The sequence below is a fragment of the Saccoglossus kowalevskii genome, chromosome 7, assembly GCF_978046115.1.
Source record: "Saccoglossus kowalevskii chromosome 7, keSacKowa6.1, whole genome shotgun sequence".
NCBI classification, from domain to species: Eukaryota; Metazoa; Hemichordata; class Enteropneusta; family Harrimaniidae; genus Saccoglossus; species Saccoglossus kowalevskii.
In genome coordinates this window covers 16,915,400-16,941,906 of record NC_140647.1, presented here as the reverse complement: position 1 = coordinate 16,941,906, position 26,507 = coordinate 16,915,400, and the positions used below count along the sequence as shown (strand labels likewise).

At 34.2% G+C, this 26,507-nt stretch overlaps 1 protein-coding gene across 2 annotated transcripts in view; it reads left to right on the top strand.

Moving 5' to 3' along the window:
- Positions 1–26,507, top strand: part of LOC102808969 (ankyrin and armadillo repeat-containing protein-like) — a 43,538-nt gene that overhangs the window by 1,857 nt on the left and 15,174 nt on the right. For both annotated transcript variants that reach the window (XM_085501177.1, XM_085501176.1), the window contains exons 2-7: positions 3,495–4,104; positions 11,580–12,014; positions 16,362–16,641; positions 17,954–18,137; positions 18,466–18,688; positions 22,632–22,833. In XM_085501177.1, coding sequence (XP_085357303.1) covers positions 3,501–4,104; positions 11,580–12,014; positions 16,362–16,641; positions 17,954–18,137; positions 18,466–18,688; positions 22,632–22,833 — 1,928 coding nt within the window. In that variant the 5' untranslated portion in view covers positions 3,495–3,500. The remainder of the gene's footprint in view (positions 1–3,494; positions 4,105–11,579; positions 12,015–16,361; positions 16,642–17,953; positions 18,138–18,465; positions 18,689–22,631; positions 22,834–26,507) is intronic.

Genomic DNA, 26,507 nt, shown 5'->3' with positions numbered 1-26,507 from the left:
CCACAATTTCAATTTATAGTCTGCACTTTCCATCAGAAGATTGGGCCAAAAATAGCCAAATTTTTTGAGTAAAAACTCAAAGTTGACTAAAATTTTGTCTGCTGGCTTCAAAATTAGGGTTCATATCCAGAAATATTAAAGAATACAAGAAAAAAGTACAGAAAAATTAAAAATTTGGACGAGAATGTCTGGTGGTGAAAAGGTTAATGAGGCAAATATGGTATTCAAAAGCATGTACATATCTAATTGAAAAAGCCAAATCTGTTTATGTAGTCACTTTCCGATTAATCAACATGACAACTGAACAACCGAATTATCTAAAATACAAAGAATAATTAGGATTTTTATAGAACTGTGAGATACTCAAAAAATAATTTTTTTTTAATATATAATCGCTGTGATCACAGCAAATAACCAACTAAGATCAATGTCCTTTGCTTTGAATGGTGTTTTTTGGGTGTGGTTAATAAGGATATATTCTTTAACGCTGACAAAAAATACATAATATTCAGAAGTGTACAATTGATTGCCAAAGATAAAATAAAAAGTAAAGTAAAAAAAATGTAAAGCTACATTTTAACTTGTATACCATAATACCCAGTACATTTTTGTATTTTTTTAGCATAGAAATACCAATTTATTTGATATGGCATTTTCGTAAAACCTTGCAAAAAATTTTTCCAAAAATTACATAAAGTATTATTAGTGTGAGATGAGTAATGACAATTTAGTCACAGCTTGGTTGAAAATTTATTGATTCAAGGCAATGCATATCAGATAGACCCAATTGCCTTCAAGCACAAAAGGAAACAGTGGTTAGCACGGGCTATTGAATGGCCAAACTTGTTAACAATATTAACAAATCTTCAGTCATTTTAACTATCATTACGCAGTACAGTAACTAGGAAAACTAGGAAGATATACTGGTACATGTCAGTAAATCTTCCAAATGAACATTGAATACGATGGCATTTTGGGTAATTGGCCCAAACTAAGCAATCACACACACTTTGTTAGCCCCATGATAAGGATCTGTACCGTTCTAAAAAACATATTTAGCGTTCATGCACGTTTTTTTAGCTAAGGTATTTGACCTCTAATGTGTACTGCACAGTAAAGGTTTATTCTTCCCACTCTAGTATGTAATTACAACTTTCACATGCTAAATGTCACACAAGCAATTTTGGTAATTTTTACCGTTTTCATATTCCAAATTTTTTGCTACACAAAGTGCTCACAATTCCTGGAGTGCATTCACCCTGGTTGGCAAGCACTTTGACAAGAATTCTAAAACTCCACCTGAGTCATGAAATTTATAAATTTTTATTACAAATTGCTTTTCAACAGAAGAGCATTTAAAACTCAGATAAAGTTCATAAATTAAGAATAAATAACTGAATTGTTGTTAGAATTAAAATCGCATGTTAATAACTCACTTATTCACAATGGCAACATTTCCGACTACATGTATTAACATATTCTACTGAATACATTTATTGATGACATACATGTATGAGAGTACATGTACATTGTACAAGTTAAAGCGAGAGGCTCGTCACCTGCGCACACACAAGAATTGAGTCCCAAGCGTTGATAACAACACACGCTAAAAACGCAAAGGCTCATGGGTGGACATTTTACAATGACATGCTATGGCCATCTGACGCATGCGCAGGTGACGATTCCCTCGCTTTAATATCGTCAATTGAACATTGTTAAACCACCCATAACCCTGACATGCAGTGAGCATAGCAGAAAACAACTATGGATTACAATGCAAGAACTACATGTAAAGTCAAACCTGTTTATAATGACAGTGGATCTTTATATGGAAGTTAAATTATTTTTTTTACAGATTGCCAGCTCATACATTTGACCTAATGTACCCAGAAAATAATTAGATGGTATTGTTAAAACAAAAACCTATTGATTTGAGTTGAGTTGATCAAAATCGTTATTAAATTTTTGGGCGCTTTTGATCTGAGCTGTTCTACACAACTATAACGCTCGCTCGCTTCACCCAGCGCGTAGCATCATTTGCATAAGTGCATGTCTACTTTCATTTTCTAGAAGTGTTCCACTACCAGATTTCATAACTTCACTGCATATTATGAAAAATTAATAAAAAAAGACCAGTTAGAAAAGACCAGTCCAAAGAATTTTGTGTCAGACAAAGATTAAAAAAAAAAGAACGATTATAAAATTGCCATGGCTAGGCCAGTCTAAGGTTGGCCCGTACATTATACCTTGGGACTGCATGGTCATTATTGGCATGTAGTGTTTATAGAAGTGGTCGCTAACACATGTTTAACTATACGTGTGATTTAGCAGTTCCACAAGGATGATCATTTGTTCAATGTATCAAGGTGGTGTGCTGTTGAGTGTATAGAGGTGGCTGAGTCACTTCCACTTGAACAGTTTAAATACTATATGTTTTTAAAATCAATGGATAACCTTTTAAAATGCACGTAATTCAAATTTATTGAGCTTGTACTATTATTTTTATCTTTATTTCAGGCATCAAAGACCATAAAAATGATTGAGAAAATTCTATAAAAAAAAAGAAAATTATTGGACACGCCACGATGACCAAAATTTATAAAAAAAAAATGTCAGTTAAAATACATATCAAAATAGTCACTTTATTGAATTTCTTTAGGATAAACTGTAGTATACATGTAAATTGTTAACATCAAAACTGTCAATATTATACCTAAGATACACTTGATAAACAATTAATATTATACATTAGTCTGAACATATTTTTATATAAACTACACCAGTACTGTTATTACTGTACTTATTAAAACTGGACCATAAAACCACAACAGACAATGGAGACATACCAGCAAGAATGACTGCATTTCACTTCCAGCTATCATTTACTAAATTTGAAAAGAATTTGATTTCCTCTAGCGTATAATGATTTCGTCTTTAGTAAGAGCCACCAAAAAAGTTACATTTTACATTTCAATAACAATTAATTTTATACATGTACATGGTTAGTAATTTATTGCTTCATCTTAGTCTGTTCTCACAGATCTGTTGATTGCTTGTGTGAGATCAAATGCCAAAACACAGATTGTTTTAAAAATTTCACAATTTTGTGTATTTTTTCAAGATTTTTTTAGTTTATTTGTTTATTTTAGACTCAATGAACATTATTTTCAATCCGCCGCAAATCTTGATCAAAATTGATGAAAAATGTAGAAAAAACTATGCACTTTATTTGCTGACAAAAAATTCACTAACATTTTTAAAGGGATGTTTTTTTTTCACTAGATGTTAAAAATATAACACAATGCATGAAAATGCATTGCTAAAGATGACAGAGCTAGACTATTCGTCGCCGTAGGTGATTACCCAATGTTTTACTTTACCCTTCTGGAATAGTTCATTGTTGTTGTCACACAGTTATCTGCCGTTGCTTAGTAAACTTGCATGTATCATAGTACTACTTCGTTTTTAATTACATTGTTTGATTATTTTGGCAGGCTATCATGGCGGGACAAAAAGACCACAAGAGTGACACCATCAGCGTCGCTGGCGATGATGTTGCACCTGCATCCCAGTCAACAGCAAACAGAATCGCAGCCGGTTATTTTGAGAAATTTGAACGTGCTGAAGTACAAGAGATGTTAGCATATAGTTCATACCAATGGTACTTATCAGCGGACGAATTCAAAGTGTCGATTGATGCGCCAAAGGGTTTAATCGCCTCCATGAAGCCAGTTTCTGAGAACCATTGTGTATTCATGTTACCAGAGCGACCAGATATACAGCAACTAGATTTTAGAGAAATTCATCAGATAGTTAGAGAGTTAGTTATCGGCATCTATTGCCTAAATCAGATTCCTTGTATAACGCTTGACGCCAACTTTGACCAGAGTACGTCATGTCAGTTACCGCCTGCTTATAATGATACAAGAGTAGGTCAACTACTTTTAAATGTAGACTATATGATGAAAGCATTATGGCACGGTGCTTATTTCCCCAAAGAAAAGCGTTCCAAGTTTTCTGAGCGTTGGCGTTCCAACTTGGATGTCAACGCTAACGGCAAGCCTGAAACTAAGAAGACAATACTGACAGAGTTCACTGCAGCAGGTTGGTCGGTCTTTGTAGTTATTTGCTTGTTGTTTGACGTCTGCATGTCTAAACATTTCCCATCATCATCTGTAATGTGTGGCACTAGAAGTATAAACATTCACCGCACTAATGCTTTAATACCTAATATGGGTATGTAAATGTAAGATTCGCATGGCTGATCCTGCAGATATCTATAAAGGTAATCACTCTTCTTGCATCATGTGGGAAATAACTGGGAAAAGGGGTGTATGTGTCATGTGTGTGTGTTTTGTTTATTTGCAATATATACTGAGAGGACATAAATACAGATATATAACGACTTCCGAGGACATACATAACTTTCGAGAATGTTATTCATAGTCCTGGGGGGAAAATATAATTTATATCCATAGTTAATTCAGCGTTGCTTAGGGATAGTAAAGGGGTACAGTATATATTAATATTATAATAATTTATTAAATTAAACTTCAATTAAAATGCAATTCTATATGGAGTGCAATTTGATTTAGTTTAATTAAATCGCAACCCTATATATAGTATTGCATTTTAATCAAAACATAACGCAACTATATTAAAAGTTAATCCAGTGGACGTCCTTGGAACATATACATGTAGCAATACATGTACACGTATGTATGTAGTTGTGTTTGTTTGTTTATATGTGCGGTGCAGTTATGGAGGTATATTTTACAACCACAGGCATGACAAAATTTAATAGTCTCTGGGTGGTAGAACATGACCAATTTTTAACTAGTCACAAAATGCCTTGTAGTTTTAGCATTTTTGTGTATTAGTGTATAGGCGATTATGCAACATACCCGGTAGTAAGTAATAAAAAAAACATTGCACTCAGTGAGCATGAGACACTTGCTTCTGAATCTTTTAAGTCAAAATTTCCTGAGCGAATACGAATATCTTCCATACTACAATTGCATTATGAGATGGATATAACCAGATTTCATGGTAGCTAGATCTGTTTTTGATTGTTAAAACACTCAAAAATTAATTTTAAAAATGCTAGTCAGACACTCCATGCTTGTGCAGTGCATGCAGCACCCCAAATTATTGTGCAACCGAGTCTTAGCTCCTGGCACTGGATGCTCTCCTGTAATATGCATAATTTATTTTATATTCAGGATCTTTATGGCATATGTTATGATTATTTTCTTATACTATTTGTCTGAAATTTACTGAGCATGAGATGAGACAGATACTGCAGAAAAAAAACACCTCCAAAATAAAACGCCATATTGTGCTTTACAACTGGGATGCCGAAAGCACTGCGTGGAAAGCGTGTGAAAATATAGATTTCAACACCTGGCAGCTTAATCAGTCACTCAATCCATGTTTAATTTACGTTTATTAGAACTGTAAATACTAGTACTTAATAACATAACCTAGCGCTTTGTGACGTCATTCGTAACCTATGCTATTGCACAAACGAGTATATTCTTTATGGTTGCCGATATAGTGGCATTGTTGCTTGATTGTTAGTATCCATGACAACCAATGCTATGCAGACCTTTAGGTAACCCCATACATACATGTGACTGTCATTATTGTTGATGACAGCCGAATTTCATTGCTTTAATAAAATAGATTGCTCAACCTTACTAATCACTGATAACCCCTTTATTTCTAGTGCCATTCATTTCAGTTACATGTGTTTGTTATCTGTCTGCTTCCTTACACTACTCCATTTGGTGTGTCTCTGTTCCACTTACAGTACAGTCATTCTCAGCAGACAGTCATCAAAAGTTGAAATAAGAAAAAACTATTATTTAGTTTTCTTTATTAACAGACCTTGATTTTATAACTTTTTGAACACCCCATGTGTTTCTATTATTAAAGATGTGTTGTTGTTAATTAGAACATCTGGTTTAATAATTAATATTAGTGTTGTTAAACTTAACTTGTTTTCACAATCTTCACCTGGATGTACTGGGATTCTAATGTAACTGCAATTTTATGAAGCTTAATTCTCAAATACCGACAGGCAAATACAAACGATTTTAAAGCATCCAACTTTATTTCCTCTAAGCCTCATTTTAAAAATTTCTTTTCAGTGGAAAGCCCATGTTTTGTACATCTAATTGGATAAGCTTAACATTCTGTTCAATTTCTTGCATTTTGTATTCAAATCAACCTTATTCAAGGTGGTTTTTGAGGTGAATTTCTTTGTATCAATTTCGCGTCACGGAAACACTAGATTGGCTAATATGCCTTCAAATGTGGAATTTAACAAGTTGTTAATCTGTATAATATTGATACTCCCCTGGAGGTAAATCAAAGCTCCCACAATAAGGATTGAGTAGGAATTGATGGATTGAGACTAAATCACGTTTTTCACTGTGCATACATTCTACTTAGTTTCAAAAGGAGAATTATGGGCAAGACATGTTCTGTATTTGGACAATATGTTTGCAGCCTTGTTCCATTTGATAATTCAACTTAGTCAATATTTATAATTCATAAAATTGCAGTTATAGAAGAAACCCCTCTCCTAGTAATGTTAAATTTCTCATAATATCAACATGTATGTACATGTCTCTCATTCTGCCTGTGTTATATCATTTATCATAATTTCACCTTATTTTAGCGTTACGTTCCATTTTTGTTGTTGTAAACATTTAATTTTGAATCCAGTATAAGCACCCATTCACTGAAAATTCTATTCCAATCTGTGATTACCATTTATTTGATGTTTTTTTAGTATTATCGGGTACCCCTAACTCACAAATTTTTTGAAAATTTTCTTTTGTGAATTCAAAGTGGCTGACAGTAGCTGTTACCAGCACCAGCTAATTTTATCAATTTATTCACCGATATCAAATTTAGGAATTGTACAAACAATCGTGGTCATATATATATAAAATCATTAAACTACTTAACAGCAAATGTCTAAGGCAAATTTGATCAAGATATGTAATCAGCCATTTTGTGATGACTTTATTGTACTTATCTTATCTGTTTTTGAAGTATTGGCCATATATATCTAATTGAGGTGAAGGTTACTGAACTAGTTCAACTTCAATTCAAAAGACTATACGTACGAGTGTCAACTTCTCATCATATACTTGTCCATGTGACATCATCATCATGTCCTCCTTTTATTATTGAAAGTCGCATTCATAGCCAATCATGCAATACTAGACTTAAATCCCCCAAATATATATACTGTATTTCAGAAAATGTTTTATAAAAAAAAATTAAATCCTGAAAAAGTTAGTCTTCATCAAAATTTGTTGTTCCCACGAGTCAGGGACTATGTAAATTTTAAACCAAACTGACTTTGAATGAGCCTACAAGTTGGACAGAATATCACAAGGACAGGAAACACTTAAATGGACTGAATATTCCCACTATTTTAAATGATCCAATTATAAAGTGAAATGTAAATTGGTTCAATTTAACTAATCATCGGGTACATCCTTCCTCGGCTTTTCCACGACAATGAAGAAATAGAATTTGGAGAATGTAGGCTTAAACTAGCAATCCAGGTAAATGAATTAAAAAGTTAAACATCAATATTAACAGTTTGTACATGTAAATCTTCAATGTACAGTGTAAAGCCATCTAATTTAATCTAATAAGTGGAAAATTTCGTCACAATATTGTAGCATTGAAAGTTTTGCTTAAGTTCGTTCATGGAGCTGATTTTTTAGCTCCATGGTTTAACAAAGAATCATGGTGACTTTAGAGAAATTAAGTCTTCTCGAACTACATTTTTGTACAATGAACAGTTAAACAAAACATTAAACTTGCACCACGGTTAAATCCACTGAAAGGAGTTTTTTTATATTTTATAACAATCCCTGTGTCTATAAAGTGAACTGTGTACAGGTAATCTAAATACCTTACACTATTGGCAACAATAACATTTTAATTAAATTTAAATATTGATGTTTTTCATCCAGTTAAGCTTTATTTCTCCCAATTATTTTTTATCATCTGGTTCAAAGAAAGATAATGAATTATGTTTGGCACCTTTCCAAAATTTTATTTATTGGTCACTTTGATATGCGACAGTTTATTTACCTTCAGAATACAGCCAATTATTGACTCTCCTTGAACGTTGAAATATGTTTGCTGTGATTGTAAGAACCATTGTGGCGATCGTTGTATGGAGCCCTGGTCAGAGGTGAATGTCAGGGATATTGAAAACAGAATGTATCATATTAGAAGCACCTGTGTACGCTTGCGTAAATATTCTGACAATTCAGACAATGTACTGTTTTCCTTGTAAGTAAAATTTGTAGGTACATAGGCTTTATTAGTGACAAATGCATTGCATATGCCACTGTCATTTATTACATAACTCAGGTACTTTTCTCTGATCTTCCGTCCTATTCCTATACACTCGCTGAAAACTGAAAAAATGGATTTAATGAGCGTAGTGTTATAAATTGGTTCTAAATTCCAATCAACTTAACTTTCAAACACCATAATTTTTCCTAACAAAATTTTGTTACAACATTTTGCCTGTTTATATTTTTCTCTTATTTTTGGATCAATGGGCATAATTTTCTATTTGCTACATGTCTTCATCAAAATTTAGGGAAAAATTCAACATATTTTAGTTTGTGAATTGTGATGAAAGTTGACTTTGACGTTCTGCAATGGATTAATAAACAAGTTAACGCATATTTGACTTTTCATATGTCATTCCCATATTTGGTGTTCATAGGTCAGTTTCACTATCTGCAGTGATCCTTTATTTCTCAATTGTTGTACAATTCAAAACTGTTTTCTCATACAAAATGGCCAATTGTTATTTAATAGCCAAATCAATTTGGTCACAGACTATGGTTTAAATTGCTCTCCCTCCAAACAAAATCACTGGATATCTGAATACAATAGCTTGGGTTTGAGTAATGTTGTGTGATGAATACATTAACTGTTTTCTTGTCAGTGTTTGTAATCGCTTAATGACGTATATTCCTCATTGAAGTAGTGTTCAACAATGGTTGTTTCAAGGGTTACTGCTCATAGTGAAACATATGACTGCTTGCTATTGTCTGAAATTCCTCGCTTGCACAATATACTTGTGTGTCGCCTGATTCAGTTTTTTTTTTCATTGGCTTATTTCAGCATTTATTTGCCCTGTTTTGTTTTTTACATTATTTACTAAATTATTTAAATTTGTTTTTGATTTCAATAATTTATCCCATCCTTGGCATACCAAATTATTAATTAGTCATATACTAAATTTTTACTATATTTGCAGAGACCCTTCATTTCTAAAATGATCCATATTTCATAAAAGATCTTGGCTCATACAAATCATTCGTTTTTAGGTTCTATTTCATCATTGGAATCATACAAAATCATTTTTATCTTTATCATCATAATTAAATCTGTTCGAGTCTTGTTGATGACAGTATAGCAATGATTAAACTGCGCTGCTACGCTTAACAGTTCGAAGTCTGACACTCCCATAAACAGACAGTTCATTGCTCTGGCAGCCACTCATGCATTTCTTTTAGTCTGGAAATTTGTTTATATAGACATACTACGATAGTATTGTCTGCAGGTCTGTGTATTGTGGGTGCATTGGTCATGCAGATGTGCGATATGGCTTGTAGGCTAAGTAATGTGATTGCGATCCTCATCTTGTAATGTAATTTTCAAGATTAAATATGTAACAAATAGCCTTTTATGATTAATATTTCAATAGAGGATAACAGTTGGAGTATGCACAACAAAACAATAGGAATTAAATTGTGATTATGGGCACAGGTTTAATGGCTGTGTTGGTTGTGAGAAATCAGAACCACTATGGGTGCATGTCGATCACATTAATGTCCAGTATTTAACCTGATAAACCAGCAATCTCAATATTACACATTTAATGTAATGCTTACATTGTTATCATTATGTTTTCATGTAATGTATTGTAGTGTAATATAATGTTCACTTTTTGTTCTCAATTTTAATAATATTTTCATTATGTTCCCATGCAATGTAATATTCTCATTATGTTCCGATGTAATGTATTGTTATTATTATGTTTCCCATGTTATGTTGTTTTGATTATGTTCCTCATGTAACATAATGATCTCATTATGTTTCTATGTAATGTAATGTTTTCATTATGTTCCCATGTAATGTTATTATGTTTCCAATGTAGTGTGACATTCTCTTTATGTTCCTATTGTCATGTTCACTTTGTATAATGTAAAATTCACTGTAAATGTTTTTATAACATACAATGTTCTGTTATCTAGGTCTGTAAGTGTTAACATTCTGTATTAGGGTCCTATTGTAAGTGTTAACATTCTGTATTAGGGCCCTAATGTAATGTATAATATAAACACCAATGTCTTATTGTAATATATGAAGTTCTTAATATTTCTTGCATGTACACATTATTTTTCAGACAATTATTCACTAATTCTATGTCACCTGTTACAATCATTGTCTCATATTTGCATAATCTTGTTTCTTTCCTATTTCTATTTCCTTGTGATATCTCCGACTAGGTAAGAACTATTTTTTAATTTAAATGTGTCATACTAATATAGAAGATGAAGTTGCACATCCAATTCAAAATGAATTACAATTAATATAAACAAAAAAATTTAATTTTTTGTCCTTATTATCAGAATAGCATAAGAATAAAATATAGTTTGTTTGTGCCTTTAAAAAATAATTATGAGTCTAGTTAATACCTTAGGTGGACTGGTGGCAGTCTTTAAAACATTCATCATTATAAATGTTTGCACTTCAGAAATCTCAGAATTTCTGGTTGTTATTTTGTTTTAATTTGTTACCAGTATATTGTTTCTTGAAACAGACTTTTATGGCACAAAGCGTGAGAACGTGAAATACATAAAAAATGTTTTTTTTGGCAAACATATTATTCTTTTTGCATTCATGACATGAACCCCCAATTGTCAATTTTGTGTATCCTTATATACTTTAAAATGCTTTAACCTTTTCACCACCAGTTCCCTCTTTTCATCACGAATTCACCAAAAAAGTCCCGCTTATAATCTGCACTTTCCTTCAGAAGATTGGAACAAAAATAGTCAAATTTGCTGTGTAAAAACTAAAAATTGACTCAGATTTTTTCTGTTGGTTCTAAAATTAGTGTTCATTTTCAGAAATATAGAAAAACATTAGAAAAAATACAAAAAGTGAAAATTTGGCAAAATTTGTGAGTCAGAAATAATTGTAGATTTTATTCATATCCTTAACCTTTTGATCCCAATAATTTTAGCCACCCCAAAATAAACATGCAAAATTTTGCATGTTTTAATGCATTTTTCTTTAATGTTTTTTTTAGTCTTAATTGATGTAATTTCTGATTGGCTACAGGTCGAGATTAAAATTGATTAAAAATATTAAAATAAAAATATAGCAACAGTTCACTGATATACACGCTAGCTGTGTGGGAGATACCACCAATACCTACAAGTACATATAAGCCATCCGTTCATTACCTTTCTCTACATTTGATAAACAACAAACTAATCTGACTTATTTCCCAGGTATGTTGGACATCAGCAAGGACCCTGACTACCACGGCATTTACGACAACATGAAATACTTTCCAATGAGCGAACATGATATGCTGGAGGACAATAGATTATTCATGCATCACGTAGATGATCTTTCCATGCAAATGACGTTACAACAAGACTCCATCAAACAACACCACAATTTATTTGTTCTGGATCCTAGCTATGTCATTACAAACGTTGTTAAACTCGGTGAGGATAAACTTGATAGGGACGCTTACGAAAGGCTGCAGAACCGTCTCCTGGTCCACCAGGAGGAGATAAAGAAATACATAGAAAGTAAAAGTGAAATTAGAAGGAATATACATTTACTGAAATTTGTGAGTTTTATGGTTCCGTTTCTGATGGGCATGAAGAAGAGAAATAAAGTACCTGATGTCAATATATTTCTTGCACCACTTACAGGTGAGTAAAATGTTTCTTAATTCTCTGAGCACCAATCTTAATTCCCAAATTTTAAACCTTCATAATTTTTTCATTTTTTTTTCAATAATTTTGATGAAAACTTGTACCCAATAGAAAATTATGTCCATTTGGTACAAAAATTATTGAATACATTTTTAAAAATGTTACAACAAAATTTGCCTCGAAAAATTAATGGCACCTAAACAGTAAAAGCTACTATAGCGATAGATCTAATGGATTTATGATAGAGTCTTTTTGTTTGAGCAGACAATGCTGGATATTTGCCAATTTATTGCCTCCACACAATGTATTAGCTGTCAGTGTAGAATAATTGGGCAAGTCTGTGTATATTTGCTGCACTTCCAGAACTCATTAAAAAGTCTGTGTCAAGCTCAGAAGCATTGTGTGTATGAAGTACTGAAAAAACAAACTTCCCTAAAGGTTATTAAGGACAATATTGGTTCAAAGTTGTAAATGTGAAACTGAAAAGACCATGGTTGATATGCATGTCTTTACATATGCTAGATTACAGTCCCTCTAGATGTACCACAACATTCATGTTTAGCTGATCCCAAATATGTTAACCTTTTCACCACCAGACTTTCTCAACCAAATTTTTCTGTACTGTATTCCTATATTCTTCAATATTTCTGGAAATGAACCCAAATTTTGGAGCGAACAGACACAATTTGAGTCAATTTTCAGTTTTTACGCAAACAATTTGGGCTTTTTTTGTTCCAATCTTCTGACAGAAAGTGCAGACTATAAACGGGGTTATTTTGTGATGAAAAAAGGATACTGGTGGTGAGAAGGTTAAATAATATTATGCATTTGTTCTACTGCAAGAATTACAGAGTTGACACTTCTAAGTCTGTGTCCCCGTCTTCTCACATGCATATAAATGCACTGTCACATTCAAATTGGGTTCTGTAGTGTGATGTCAAGTTCAGCTTCATTTTGATTTTTATCAATTAATCTAAAATATCTTTTGCTTGGAATTAATTTTTCTGCTGAAGGAATGATGCAGTGAAAATAAAATCCAGCGAATATACCTTTTTTTTCTTATATTTTACCTTATATAATAAATTCCATACAAAACACGCAAACAATCTTTTCAGCAAAAATAAATTCCAGCTAAAATAAAGTATTTTACAGTATTATACTGATGGTCAAATCAAATTTGCATCAAACAATGTTTAAGTCAGTTAATGATAATATATACAATTCTTGATTCACTTATAGATACCACAAAAAAACTACATGTAACCTGTCAGAATGAATTCTGTACTCCAGTAGTTATATTCTTGGTTTAGTTATAGATACCACAGTATCTCACACACAAAACAACTACATGTTACCTGTATGAATGATTTCTATACTCCAGTAATTATAGCCCCTTCATTTCAGACAAAATTTAAGTGCCACTTTTGGCTGATGTGGCTTTGTCTTACTTTCTGTCTCTCATATTTTTTCCACATCTCTCTCACAACACACACCTGGTAATGTATAGACCAGGAATAAGAATATGGATATCGTATGGATAGCAAAATAGACAACTGTTATTATTGAGTTCTTCCATGGAACTATAAACCCCAGGAAGAACAACCACTTTGTTTCCTTTGAACTATGATAGTTGCCGCGATGTTGAATGTTTATTTTGACTGTTTATTTCGTCGCATTAAATAATAAGCCGATTTACGCAAATGAACGTTTATCTCCAACTATCGGTCATTTTCGGAGTCAATCGGGTGACTTCGGGAGATCACGTGATCGAGTTGTTTCGGTTATAGCATAAAAAACAATGGTGCCAAGACAAAAACACTGATAAATGAGCGACATTCAACGGGAAAAAAAAACACATTGCCACTTCTGGCGATCGAAGGGAAACACGGAATAAGTCGGGATATCTCGACAACAAACAGCATACCAAACCCCATGTTTCACAAACTTTCGCAACCTTATTTTTTCGAGGGTTGAAAAAAACAAGAAGTAATCTAAAAACGTCATTGAAAATTATGAAAACTCGCTAAAACTCCGACCCGTTGCATGATTTCCGGTACACTGAAGGTGACCGACTTGTTTGCGCATGCGTAGTGAACGAAATATTTTACTGCGCAGTTATGAAATTTTTTTTTAAAGTTTTCCATTTCCAGCAAAGCGGTTGATACGGGCGTATCGGCGGCAACTAACATGGAGTATGACTAATGTTGTGGAAACAAAAGCGAAAGCACTGTAAGATAAACTAAGACAAAGGTTTTTTTAATCCTCTTAGTTTCGTTGTTCTTCCTGGGGTTTATAGTTCCATGGTTCTTCTTAAAATAAAATATTGTTTGTCATGCTTATTAGTGCTGGGAATAGAATTCTATTGTGATAGTGACTAGGTTTGTACCCTCCTGGCATTACATGACTATGGTATTGTGAAACATTCAAAATCAAAACCGAAAGTTACAGCATTTGCAAGTTATACTAATAAAAACCTGATGCATCCTCCCCCAGGTATTATAGAATAGGGATCCCTATCCCTTTATTTTGGATTTTAAGTGAACCAATTTAGCACGTCAATAAATACAATTGGGTTAATTGACATATTCTGTTGTTATGCAAATTAGATACTACTCTACTACTTTCCTGGGAGAACATTGGTCAAAGGCTACAAAAACAGGATATTTTCAAAACAAAACCAAAATATATTCTTAAATTTGTTTGTGACCACATTGAAAAAAAATGATTTTGTCAGACAATAATGGCTTTGATCTTTATCACTCATGTATAGGTGAGGGATAAAAGTCACTTTCCTGATATTACTGTTAATTCACTCACGTAGATTTAATTTAGCAGATTATAGCTATCAGCAAAAATAGCAAAAACCCAGTGAATAATTAATTCATTTAGAGTATTTGCATGTGTATATTAAAGTACAGGAATTACAATATAATTTATTCTCATAGTTTCATAGTTTATTTTTTATACTCACTTGTATACCTTTCTATTGGCAGTGGTGTTTACTTTAATCATGGTAACCGTTTTATTAGTTTGCTTTATAATTTAACGCCTGGGAGATATATCCCCTAAGTGGGATTGTTCACTGTCACATAAACTCTAGCATGGCTATAACTCTAATCAAATCTAATGTCTTTTGTCGAACTGTGGAATGTACCCGGTACTTATACACTTAATTTAATTGCCCTTTGATTGATTTCACGGTGAAAATAAATTTTTCTACTGCTATGTTTTTATACACAGTGAATACCAATTATATTATGGGCTTTAAAATACTTTAAAAATTGTTGGTGGTTTAAAGTGCGGTAGTCGTTGCGATGTGCCTGTGTGACATTTGTGTTGATAAACATTGATTTTCCCACAATCCAATGCGCTCTTCAAATGGAAATCACAAGTATGAGGTTTGACCTTGGCGTGATATGCACTGATTACCACCGGTGACTCCTTGATACCTTTGAATAACATGAAAATTATCTAATTAAATCTTGGAAACGTCTCAGTTCATACTCGTTGATCTGCGCAACAGTCAAAGTCGCCATATTTGTTTATATGAGACCCATACATTTGTATATCTCGCACATGCGCAGCGCGACGACTACCGTGCTTTAATGTTCTGTGATCGACATGATATTAATACTAATTTATATCTTAGTAACAACACCTGCTTTGAGGCAACCAATATTAAAAGTTTCCCTCTCAGCTTTCTTGAGCAGCAACTATCAATTTGATTCTGTGGAAAGTAGCTCTAATGATCAAATTTCCTGAGTCTGGTTGAGGGCGCTGTTGTCCATTCTGTGCTGTTTTGCTCATTGTCATCTTAAAGGGCGGTAGTCGTCGTGCCGCGTCCTGTTCGATATGGGACGTATACAACGCGTGTAAAATACATTGTTTATTTACATGAAATTTGAGCACGCGCTGCGCCGCGCTTTAAATGGTACTGTAACCCCAATCTGAATAAATTACATTCAGGATTTGTGATGTACTAAATTGCAAAACTTTCTCTTCCATGTGCTTTAGGTTGCTTTAGGGGTGAACAATTTATAATAATTATTTCTTTCAAAAGTGTCACATACATGTATTTTTTTCATGTATAAAATAAAATTATATTGTAAAACTCAAGGAGATGTGATCATATTTTTGAATGGAAGCCAATTACCATAAACCGGTTTACTCCAGTTTAATCAGGAGTGAGGCTGTTTTTCATACTTAAAATATTGACAGATTTGAATATGGTATATTTATGATATCCATTTTATTGCTCATAATTTATTATTACAGTGATTGCATTGTGGCTGTTCCTTTCTCATATTCTTATTCTAACAAACTTTTGTTGATTTGCTTTTCTAGCTGACGAATGCAAAACAGAGCGAGAATTGCCTCCTTTAATAAAAGGCAAAGACTTCAAGTGTCAAAACTTTGAATTCAGTCCAACTCGATATTTTCATTTACACGGCGGTATTTCGTTTGATTGTGAACCCTCACCTATCAATAGTCCATCACAAGAAATAATAGACACATTTGATGAACTGCAGTCGCAGGCTCTGAGTCATGTGGCAAAGATAACGGATCCTAACGCTCCATATCAAGACAGTTTTCCGATACCTGTCAGAGAGTTCAACGGACAAAGGTGAGATGATGAACTCTTCTTTTTTTCAATCATTTATTAATTTTTGCTGCTAGAAATTTTTGTGATTTAATTTAATTTGCAAGGACAAAATCTTGTGAAAAGTGCTGTGACAAATTTTATTGACTTTCAAAAGTTACGAAACTATTTCTCTTGCAAAACTATTATAATTTGAAAAAATGAAAAGAATCTAGGGGTCATAGAATTTAAGTAACAAATTAGATGCGAGTCAATCAAAATATTAGAATGACTAATGGCAAAGAAAATATTAGTACCAGTACTGTATTAGTACTATTAGTAGTGCATGCATACATTACAGATTTGCATGTTTCTATGCAGGTATGTACGACCTAGAAAAAGTGCCATATGCGAGTACCAAGTTGCGAGTCACAAGTATCAAAATATGCCATATGCTAGTGGTAATAACGGCATATGCGAGTGGTAAAATGTATCATTTGCTAGTAGCAAAAAAGCCCTATGCGAGGAGTAATACAAAGGCCAGGAAAACCGGTGTATGCCAGGGGTGGAGTCATTTGCCAGTTTGCTCAACGACTGGATTCGTTTGCTTATAATAAAATAACGTACGTTCAAATGTGTTTTATCACAGTAAAATCAAATATTTACCATGGTTATGAAATGATGTGTACATGGTTGGTTAAGATTGGCATGATGCTATTGAGGCTTTTACTTTAGGGGTGATTCATATATAAAAATAATGGTAGCAAATAGGTGTCAACCGGCGCACGCCACCAGGTACACAACATTGCAGTCGACCAGTGTACGAGGATAACATTGCGAAGGTCACAAATAAAAGCAGCTTTAACTACTATTTCCAGTGCTTTTTGTTTACTATTCATTCAAGTGTTTATATCAAAAAGTTCGTTCAGTCGTTTGCATAGAATCGATGTTTGCTCTTCACACACTAGATGGGAAACGTGACAGCACGATATATGGGTCTCATATGAACAAACATGGTGGCTTTGACTGTAGCGCATGCCAACGAGTACAAACTGAGACGTTACCAAGCTATAATCAGATAATTTCTTTGTTGATTAGAAGGAATGGAATAGGTCGACGGCGGTAATTAACTCACTTCGCACCAAGGTCAAAACTCTTACTTGTGATTTTCATGAGAAGAGTGCCTTGAATTATGGGAAATTAATGTTAATCAACACCTATGTCGCACATGCACAGTGCAATGACCATCACCCTTTAAGCCTAGATTATAACTGATACTAATGAGGGCTTTTTGGGAGATTCATCATTTCTGATTACATCGTTCATTATCTGTCTGTCTTAATATAATTGTTTATAGGTACTATGTACTTGCGATGGAATTTGAAACTTACTATCCCATGACACCACAGAAACCATGGTGGATACACGCATTCTATGAACAAATTAAGGAACTGAAACCGAAGAGACTACCGCTCACTGAGAATCATATGCACGAACAATTTAAGAAGCGATATGGGGTCAAGAAGGCTATTAAATTCAAGGTATGTAAATAGCAGTATTTACTCTCGACATTTGGTAAACATTGTCAAAACTTTAAAATTAATATATTTCAAACAAACACGAGGAGACCCAGTCAAGTAGAAATGCTACTTAAAAAAGCAGTAAGTTTAGATCAGAGGGCCAGATATGTATTATTGTTATTTGGAATGGTACAAATACCAGACTATAACAATCATATGCTTTCAGGCTTGTGCCAGTTGTATTGTAAATAGGTAATAGGACACTGGACTGAGAAGCAACTGGTAATTACCTGCTCTTGAGACATTAACCATGTTTTTAAGTTTGCAACAATTGATTTTTTTATTGCAGAATCTGCAAGCCGGGTTGAAGATATGCGCTACAAGGGGACTAGTTTCTATGCTTCAGACTCTTGTACGCAAGACACCAGGTTCTCGTCTCAGTAAACAGGATGAAAATGGATTGTCGTTGATGCATCATGCAGCCATGCAAAACCGGCCACAGATTATATCATTATTGGCAATACAGGGACAAGATATTAACACAAGAAGAAATAATAACATTTCTTCTACAGGTATAAAGGACATTATTGTTGTATTGGGATTGTAAGGTGGATATGTTTTTATTGACTTGGTGGTTGTGAGGTGGATATATTTGTATTGGTTTGGTGATCATAAGGTGGATATGTTTTTATTGACTTGGTGGTTGTGAGGTGGATATATTTGTATTGGCTTGGTGATCATAAGGTGGATATGTTTTTATTGACTTGGTGGTTGTGAGTGAATATATTTGTATTGGCTTGGTGGTTGTGAGGTGGATATTTTTGTATTGGCTTGGTGGTTGTGAGGTGGATATTTTTGTATTGGCTTGGTGGTTGTGAGGTGGATATTTTTGTATTGGTGGTTGTGAGGTGGATATTTTTGAATTGGCTTGGTGGTTGTGAGGTGGATATTTTTGTATTGGCTTGGTGGTTGTGAGGTGGATATTTTTGTATTGGCTTGGTGGTTGTGAGGTGGATATTTTTGTATTGGCTTGGTGGTTGTGAGGTGGATATTTTTGTATTGGCTTGGTGGTTGTGGGGTGGATATTTTTGTATTGGCTTGGTGGTTGTGAGGTGGATATTTTTGTATTGGTGGTTGTGAGGTGGATATTTTTGAATTGGCTTGGTGGTTGTGAGGTGGATATTTTTGTATTGGCTTGGTGGTTGTGAGCTGGATATTTTTGTATTGGCTTGGTGATTGTGAGGTGGATATTTTTGTATTGGCTTGGTGATTATGAGGTTGATATTTTTGTATTGGCTTGGTGATTGTGAGGTGTATATTTTTGTATTGGCTTGGTGATTGTGAGCTGGATATTTTTGTATTGGCTTGGTGATTGTGAGGTGGATATTTTTGTATTGGCTTGGTGATTGTTAAGTGGATATTTTTGTATTGGCTTGGTGGTTGTGAGGTGGATATTTTTGTATTGGCTTGGTGGTTGTGAGGTGGATATTTTTGTATTGGCTTGGTGGTTGTGAGGTGGATATTTTTGTATTGGCTTGGTGGTTGTGAGGTGGATATTTTTGTATTGGCTTGGTGGTTGTGAGGTGGATATTTTTGTATTGGTGGTTGTGAGGTGGATATTTTTGTATTGGTTGTTGTGAGGTGGATATTTTTGTATTGGTTTGATGGTTATGAGGTGGACATTTTTGTATTGGCTTGGTGATTGTGAGATGTATATTTTTGTATTGTTTGATGGCTGTGAGGTGGATATTTTGTATTGGCTCAATGGTTGCAAGGTATTTGTATAAGGTTGGTGATTGTAAGGTGGATTAAGTTTATATTGGCTTGGTAGTTGTGAGGTGAATATTTTTGTAATTGCTTGGTGGTTTTGAGGTAGATATGTTTGTTTTGGCATGGTGGTAGTGAGGTGTATATATATAGTTGTATTGTCCAGCTGAGTGGTTGTAATGTGAATATAGTCGTATTGGCTTGGTCGTATTGGCTTGGTTTGATACTTGGTTTGATACTTGGTTTGATACTTGGTTTGATACTTGGTTTGATACTTGGTTTGATACTTGGTTTGATACTTGGTTTGATACTTGGTTTGATACTTGGTTTGATACTTGGTTTGATACTTGGTTTGATACTTGGTTTTGGTTTGATACTTGGTTTGATACTTGGTTTGATACTTGGTTTGATACTTGGTTTGATACTTGGTTTGATACTTGGTTTGATACTTGGTTTTGGTTTGATACTTGGTTTGATACTTGGTTTGATACTTGGTTTGATACTTGGTTTGATACTTGGTTTGATACTTGGTTTGATACTTGGTTTTGGTTTGATACTTGGTTTGATACTTGGTTTGATACTTGTTTTGATACTTGTTTTGATACTTGTTTTGATACTTGGTTTGATACTTGGTTTGATACTTGGTTTGATACTTGGTTTGATACTTGGTTTGATACTTGGTTTGATACTTGGTTTGATACTTGGTTTGATACTTGGTTTGATACTTGGTTTGATACTTGGTTTGATACTTGGTTTGATACTTGGTTTGATACTTGGTTTGATACTTGGTTTGATACTTGGTTTTGGTTTGATACTTGGTTTGATACTTGGTTTGATACTTGGTTTGATACTTGGTTTTGGTTTGATACTTGGTTTGATACTTGTTTTGATACTTGGTTTGATACTTGGTTTGATACTTGGTTTGATACTTGGTTTGATACTTGGTTTGATACTTGGTTTGATACTTGGTTTGATACTTGGTTTGATACTTGGTTTGATACTTGGTTTATAAATGAATGAAGTGATTTGGATCTATCTGATTGGCAGTGTTATGTGCACAGTATATGGCATTATTGGAATGGCAAATTTGGGGGATATGATTGGAATGATAGCTGAGAGGTATGCTGTATTGTTTGGGTGGCTCACTAACATGTTTGGCAAAATTGCACTGTATCAGTAACGATTTAAGTGGTTGACTGCAGTGATGCACTTTACAAGCTGAGAGAGGGGGTAATGGTTTAACATGCTTGGAGATAAATAAAAGGTGTTTTCATGTACTTTTTGCATTTTTATCCCAATTTTTGCTGTTATTTTTCATGCTTTCATCTTCGCATAAATGTATTTCGTAATTAATTTTTAACATCTTATCAATTTTTGCATGCATTCTTCTAGAAATATCTATAGGTAAGAAGACATTGTTGCTTTTTTACTTTTTCACTTGCATGTTGCATGCCACATCATCACCAGATGGGTAATGTGGTTTATTGCCACTGTTGCATGCTGGGTATAAAGGTGAAACCATCCACGTGCTCAAGTGCAACATGGATGTGTTCAATCGGAATACACATGCAGTCTGAAGTCGGTGCTCATCGTGCCACAAACGTTCACATAAATAAAATGTAAATCAAGTGATATGTAGTACGATGGCCGCCATTCTTTTAGCTGCCCATTTGAATGGCATATTTTTTCTACCATCATTTAGTCGCACAGATTTATGCATTTATCAATAAATTTTTTTTGATTGAAATTTAAAAAAAAATAATAATGCAGAATTATTTTATGAATGCTGACTTTGGTGTTTGAATCGTATAATTTTTTCGACCCAAATATTTTTGCTATATATTTCAATTCTGGACGTTTTTAATAATTTTAGAAAAAATAAACATAATTTTATGTTGTCTATACATCTCAATCACAAATTTTTGAAAAAAATGGATAAAATTGCAGGTTTTTGACAAAAGTTGATGTCGGACACTCAAAGGGTTTAATTAAACTGATCATCACAACCAGTTTGTATTCTGAATAGAAGTGTACAATTGTTGGGATGTTCTTTTATTTTTCCAAATATGTACCGATATATACAAATACACACATTCTGGAATTTCAAAATAGAGATTTCAGTATCATTGGCAGTGTTATGAATATCACAGATTTTAAACTTACTTAGAATTGTTCAATGGTAAAGTTTTGATGGCAGTGGTAAAATAATGGATCATCTTTTTGAAGGAGAATTAATTTAATTAACAGTGTTATAGTTTGTGTGAGCATAACATGGTGTAGCTTAGAATGATGTATTTACTAACACAAACACTATATTATTTTAGTTTGCACATTATAGTCGTATCAAATTGGTGCTTTTCAGAATTTACAAGTCTGAGTGTTCCTTGTTGCTTCACAAATGGAATAAAAATTAAATATGGTCACATTCACTTGTATCATCAGTCTTAATTAGTAGAAACTGGAAGATTGGAAGAAGGTCCAGACAAATATTTCTGGTTAATTTGTTTTCCAAATTGAATAAAATTATGTTAAAAATATTTGGATTCTATTTTGAAATTTATGTGAATTTGTTTTTTAAAATTCTGACACAAACTTTAAAAAAACATGATGTGCAATTACCAAAAATACAAAGATTTATTGCTAGGCTGTAGATCCACCAGCATTCGGCAATAACAATGTAGTAGGCACTGGGATATTGTCAATTTTAAATTACTACTAATACAGTACTTGTTATCTTGTAATTGACAGGTCCAACTCCAATTCACCTCGCTGCTCGGTGCGGATCTCTGGATGCCGCTGTGTGCCTGATTGGGAACAAGGCTGACATGTATCTAACTGACCAAGACGGTTGGGCAGCTATACATCATGCGGCTTTTTTCGATCATGCACCAGTGGTTCGTCACTTTGTGCGTAAATGGCAGGACCAGATGGAATTGGAGACGATGAATCAGTATGTACTGTGTATCACAGGTGGTTGGGTAATTTTGGTACACGTGATGATGTGTGTGACTTCATCTGGCATAGCAACTTGTCAATATCATTTTTTGATTTTTGCAAGACAAATTTTGGCAAAACAATGAAAGTCATGAAATACTGTAGTAGTGAAGACTTCACTTGGGTTCTCAACACATTGCCTGCAGATAGCCGAAATGAATGGGAAAAAAAAACGATGCCAACAGGAAATGTGTTGAGACAGGAAGTCACAGTGACTTTACTGAAATATTGTTGCAGCAAACATTTCATTGAAGTCTTTAAGACGAGTAGTCGCAGTGACTTTCACAAAATTTTGTCCTCGCAAACCTTCCCAAATTGTGAAATAACGAACATTTCTAGCAGCAAGATTTTATTACCTTACCAATTGAGAAATATTCGAGCGAGTGACACATTTTTAATTTTTTAGTTTATGGTAATTGAAATGTGACATGAAACAATTTATCACAGTAAGGGAACTGATCATTACCACCCAGCCGGTTTCCTGTGAGTTTGACTCGGTTTACCGTACCGGTCGTTGCTTTACCGTACCGACCGTTGCGTTACCGTACCGACCGTTGCGTTACCGTACCGACCGTTGCGTTACCGTACCGGCCGGTGCTTTACTGTACCGGCTGGACAATTACCGTACTGATAGGACCAATACCGACTATTTATCACCTTCGATTAATGAATGCATGGTAAACAAAGCCCCGGTAACTGATCGGCGCCCTGCCGGTAACCGTGAGTCATGCATGAATTAATTGGGCATTTTGCAAACAATAAGAATTTTTTTTTAGGACTTGTACAACAGAGTGTTACGTCCCAGTCGACTAGAGGACTCGGTGGTTTAATTATTTGTTTATATTTGTCAGTAGCTCACACAGTGGAAAGAAAGTCGGGCAACCGTCGAAATACAAATAAATAAATAAATTAAATAAAAAAGTCTTTCTGAAATTCTTCGCATGTGTTTTTTTTCAATATATGTGTGTTATTCACATATTCATGATCGCCTGTAACGCTATAAAACGACAGTCCTAAATCGTAGCTTACCCACAACGTTGAATAAAACGTCTCAACCTGTCGCATGAATTCGATGATACTTGCATAATCTGTCAGCGTGACTCGCTTGGCCGAGCTCACATGTATTTAAATTCGGGCTTGGGCGTTCGAAAATCTGTTTTGATACTTTGTCGACAATAACACGCGCAACGCGTGCACGTAGTCCAGATAAAATTCAAGTGCGTAAAACGGAATTTGACCTTGCTCTAGTTCAACATTTTTCCATTGCTTTTCGACCTCATTTTGTGATTTTGCTTATGGAATTGACCAAACATATTTACACATCCCTTCCAACAATCCCCAATGTAACTTTATTATAACAAAACAGAGTGTGCAAGTGTGCCGGTACATCTCTTTTTGGAACATGTGATTGGCCCTGAAAAGGGCTGTTTGGTTTGGGGCAGAATACGTTTTAGACTGGAAAGGTCGGGACTTTTTTTTGTTTTACAAAAAAAAAAAAATAATTACAGCCAATACAAAGTCAGCTTGGACATTCAGTTGTGAGACATAACAAAATAAACGGTGCCAGCGATAGATTTTGCGAATGAAAGAACAAACTAAACGCAATCAAAGGCGCCGACCACTCGCGTTGGAAATAAACTAATAAAACGCGTTGCGACGAGAAATCTCGTCTGCATCTATCATTCGCGCACACGCACACACATGCTATTTTCGTATGTTGAATACGTTGGCAACGTCGTCAAATATTTAGCCCAATCACTGAATAAAAAAACATCCAAGCACACGTGCACTGGCGCCAGATAAAGTGAAAAAATGAAAACAAAATTACGTCTGCACTGTGCATTTGTAACAATAACCAAAACCATTAGGTTACATGCCAAAACTACCGACTCAGGATTCATCATACACAAATATAGCCACTTTCATGGAACTGTTATTTTTGTAATCCACTTTGTCGGCTCAGTTGATTTGGGAGCACTGATCCCGATTTAAAAAAAAAATCGTATAAAATAAAGACGCAGTTCCGTCTGTAGTCATATCCAACAGTTCACTTGGACGTACTGGGAGCTCCATGGTCTCACAAAAATCATGTGTAGCATTATCACGCGCAACTTGAATGTAAATATTATGCAATAATAATGGTAAAGTTTAATCTCTGACAAATAAAAAGACGCAACAAATTGCCCTGGTGGTGTATTTGACCTCGAAAGCTACCGTATAGCAAACATGAACAAAATGATTTATAAACAGACTATAACTACAAACTAAACAAATTCTACTCAAATTAATTCTACAGTTCTGCTTTCTCTGGCGATCCTGTGCATAAAACTGAAATTTAAACAGGTCGGCATTTTACCTGTAAACCGGAAAATCAATGCATAAATTAACTTGTCAGAAGTGTGAATTGCCTCCTGCCAGTACGGTAACGGCCTTGCCGGTACGGCTAATGACCTTCGGGTACGGTAAAGCAGCGGCCGGTACGGTAAAGCAACGGCCGGTACGGTAAAGCAGCGGCCGGTACGGTAAAGCAACGACCGGTACGGTAAAGCAACGCATGCCGCAGGAGACTCACAGGAAACCGGCTTGGTGGTAATGATCAGTTCCCTAAATAAAAAATAAAATGACTTGTTATTTGTAAAATAAAATAAAATCACCCCTAAAAAACCAAATTGCAAAGAATACTGCATTTTGGAGTATATTTTGCATGTAAATAAATAGTGATCAAAGATTTATAAGACTTAGGTATGCAAATTTGATATCCATATATGGTGATATGCAATGAAGACCTCATGAGTAGCGAATTCTCGCGATCGGAAAGCAACCATAGTCAGAGAGTGGAATGGGTGCTTCGTAATGTTTGATAGCATAAACAGAAATTGCTTTTCGTATATGCAGGGACATTATTTAAATCACCTGAGAACAAACACAAACTAGTTCTTATTTCACAGACTCACTAATTTGCATTTGGAATTCTAGAAATGTTGGTGTTTTGTGATCATATCACAACTAACATAAATTCTTCAATTCTTGTATGAGCTTCATTGCATATCACAACCTTGCTTACCCTAGACTTATAAATCTTTGACTGACTTGCTGAAAATCAATATCTAGTAGAGACAATTAAATCAAAATTATATCATCCCAATAATTCTTGCTATGTTGAAGTTGTTAATTGTGAAAAAAACAAACTGAAATGTGAACAGTGCATGATGGAAGATGGTTTTTTGTGTTAAACTTAATAATTATTAATTGCCTGGGGTGATATTATAATATAAATATTTGAAAAATGAATTCTAATGATTAATGTAAATGTGTTTTTTTCTGTTTAAATACCCCCCCCCCTCCCTGAAACATTTGTTAATTGCATGTTCAAGTAAATAACGTATACAACATACATCACTATACAATACAAACTGAAAGTTACAGTGGAACACTTAATGTAAAGCTTTGTCAACATTTAAAAATCCTCATTCCTTTAGCTTGCAATAGCACATTGTTGCATCCGCTTTGCTAGACTCCTTGCCCTGCAGCCATACTTGATTCTCTGCGTTCCGTGGTGAAAGTGGTTAGTATGCAGAATTCTATAGCCACTATAAGCTTTCAACTTTTCTATAGATAAGCTTTGCCTTG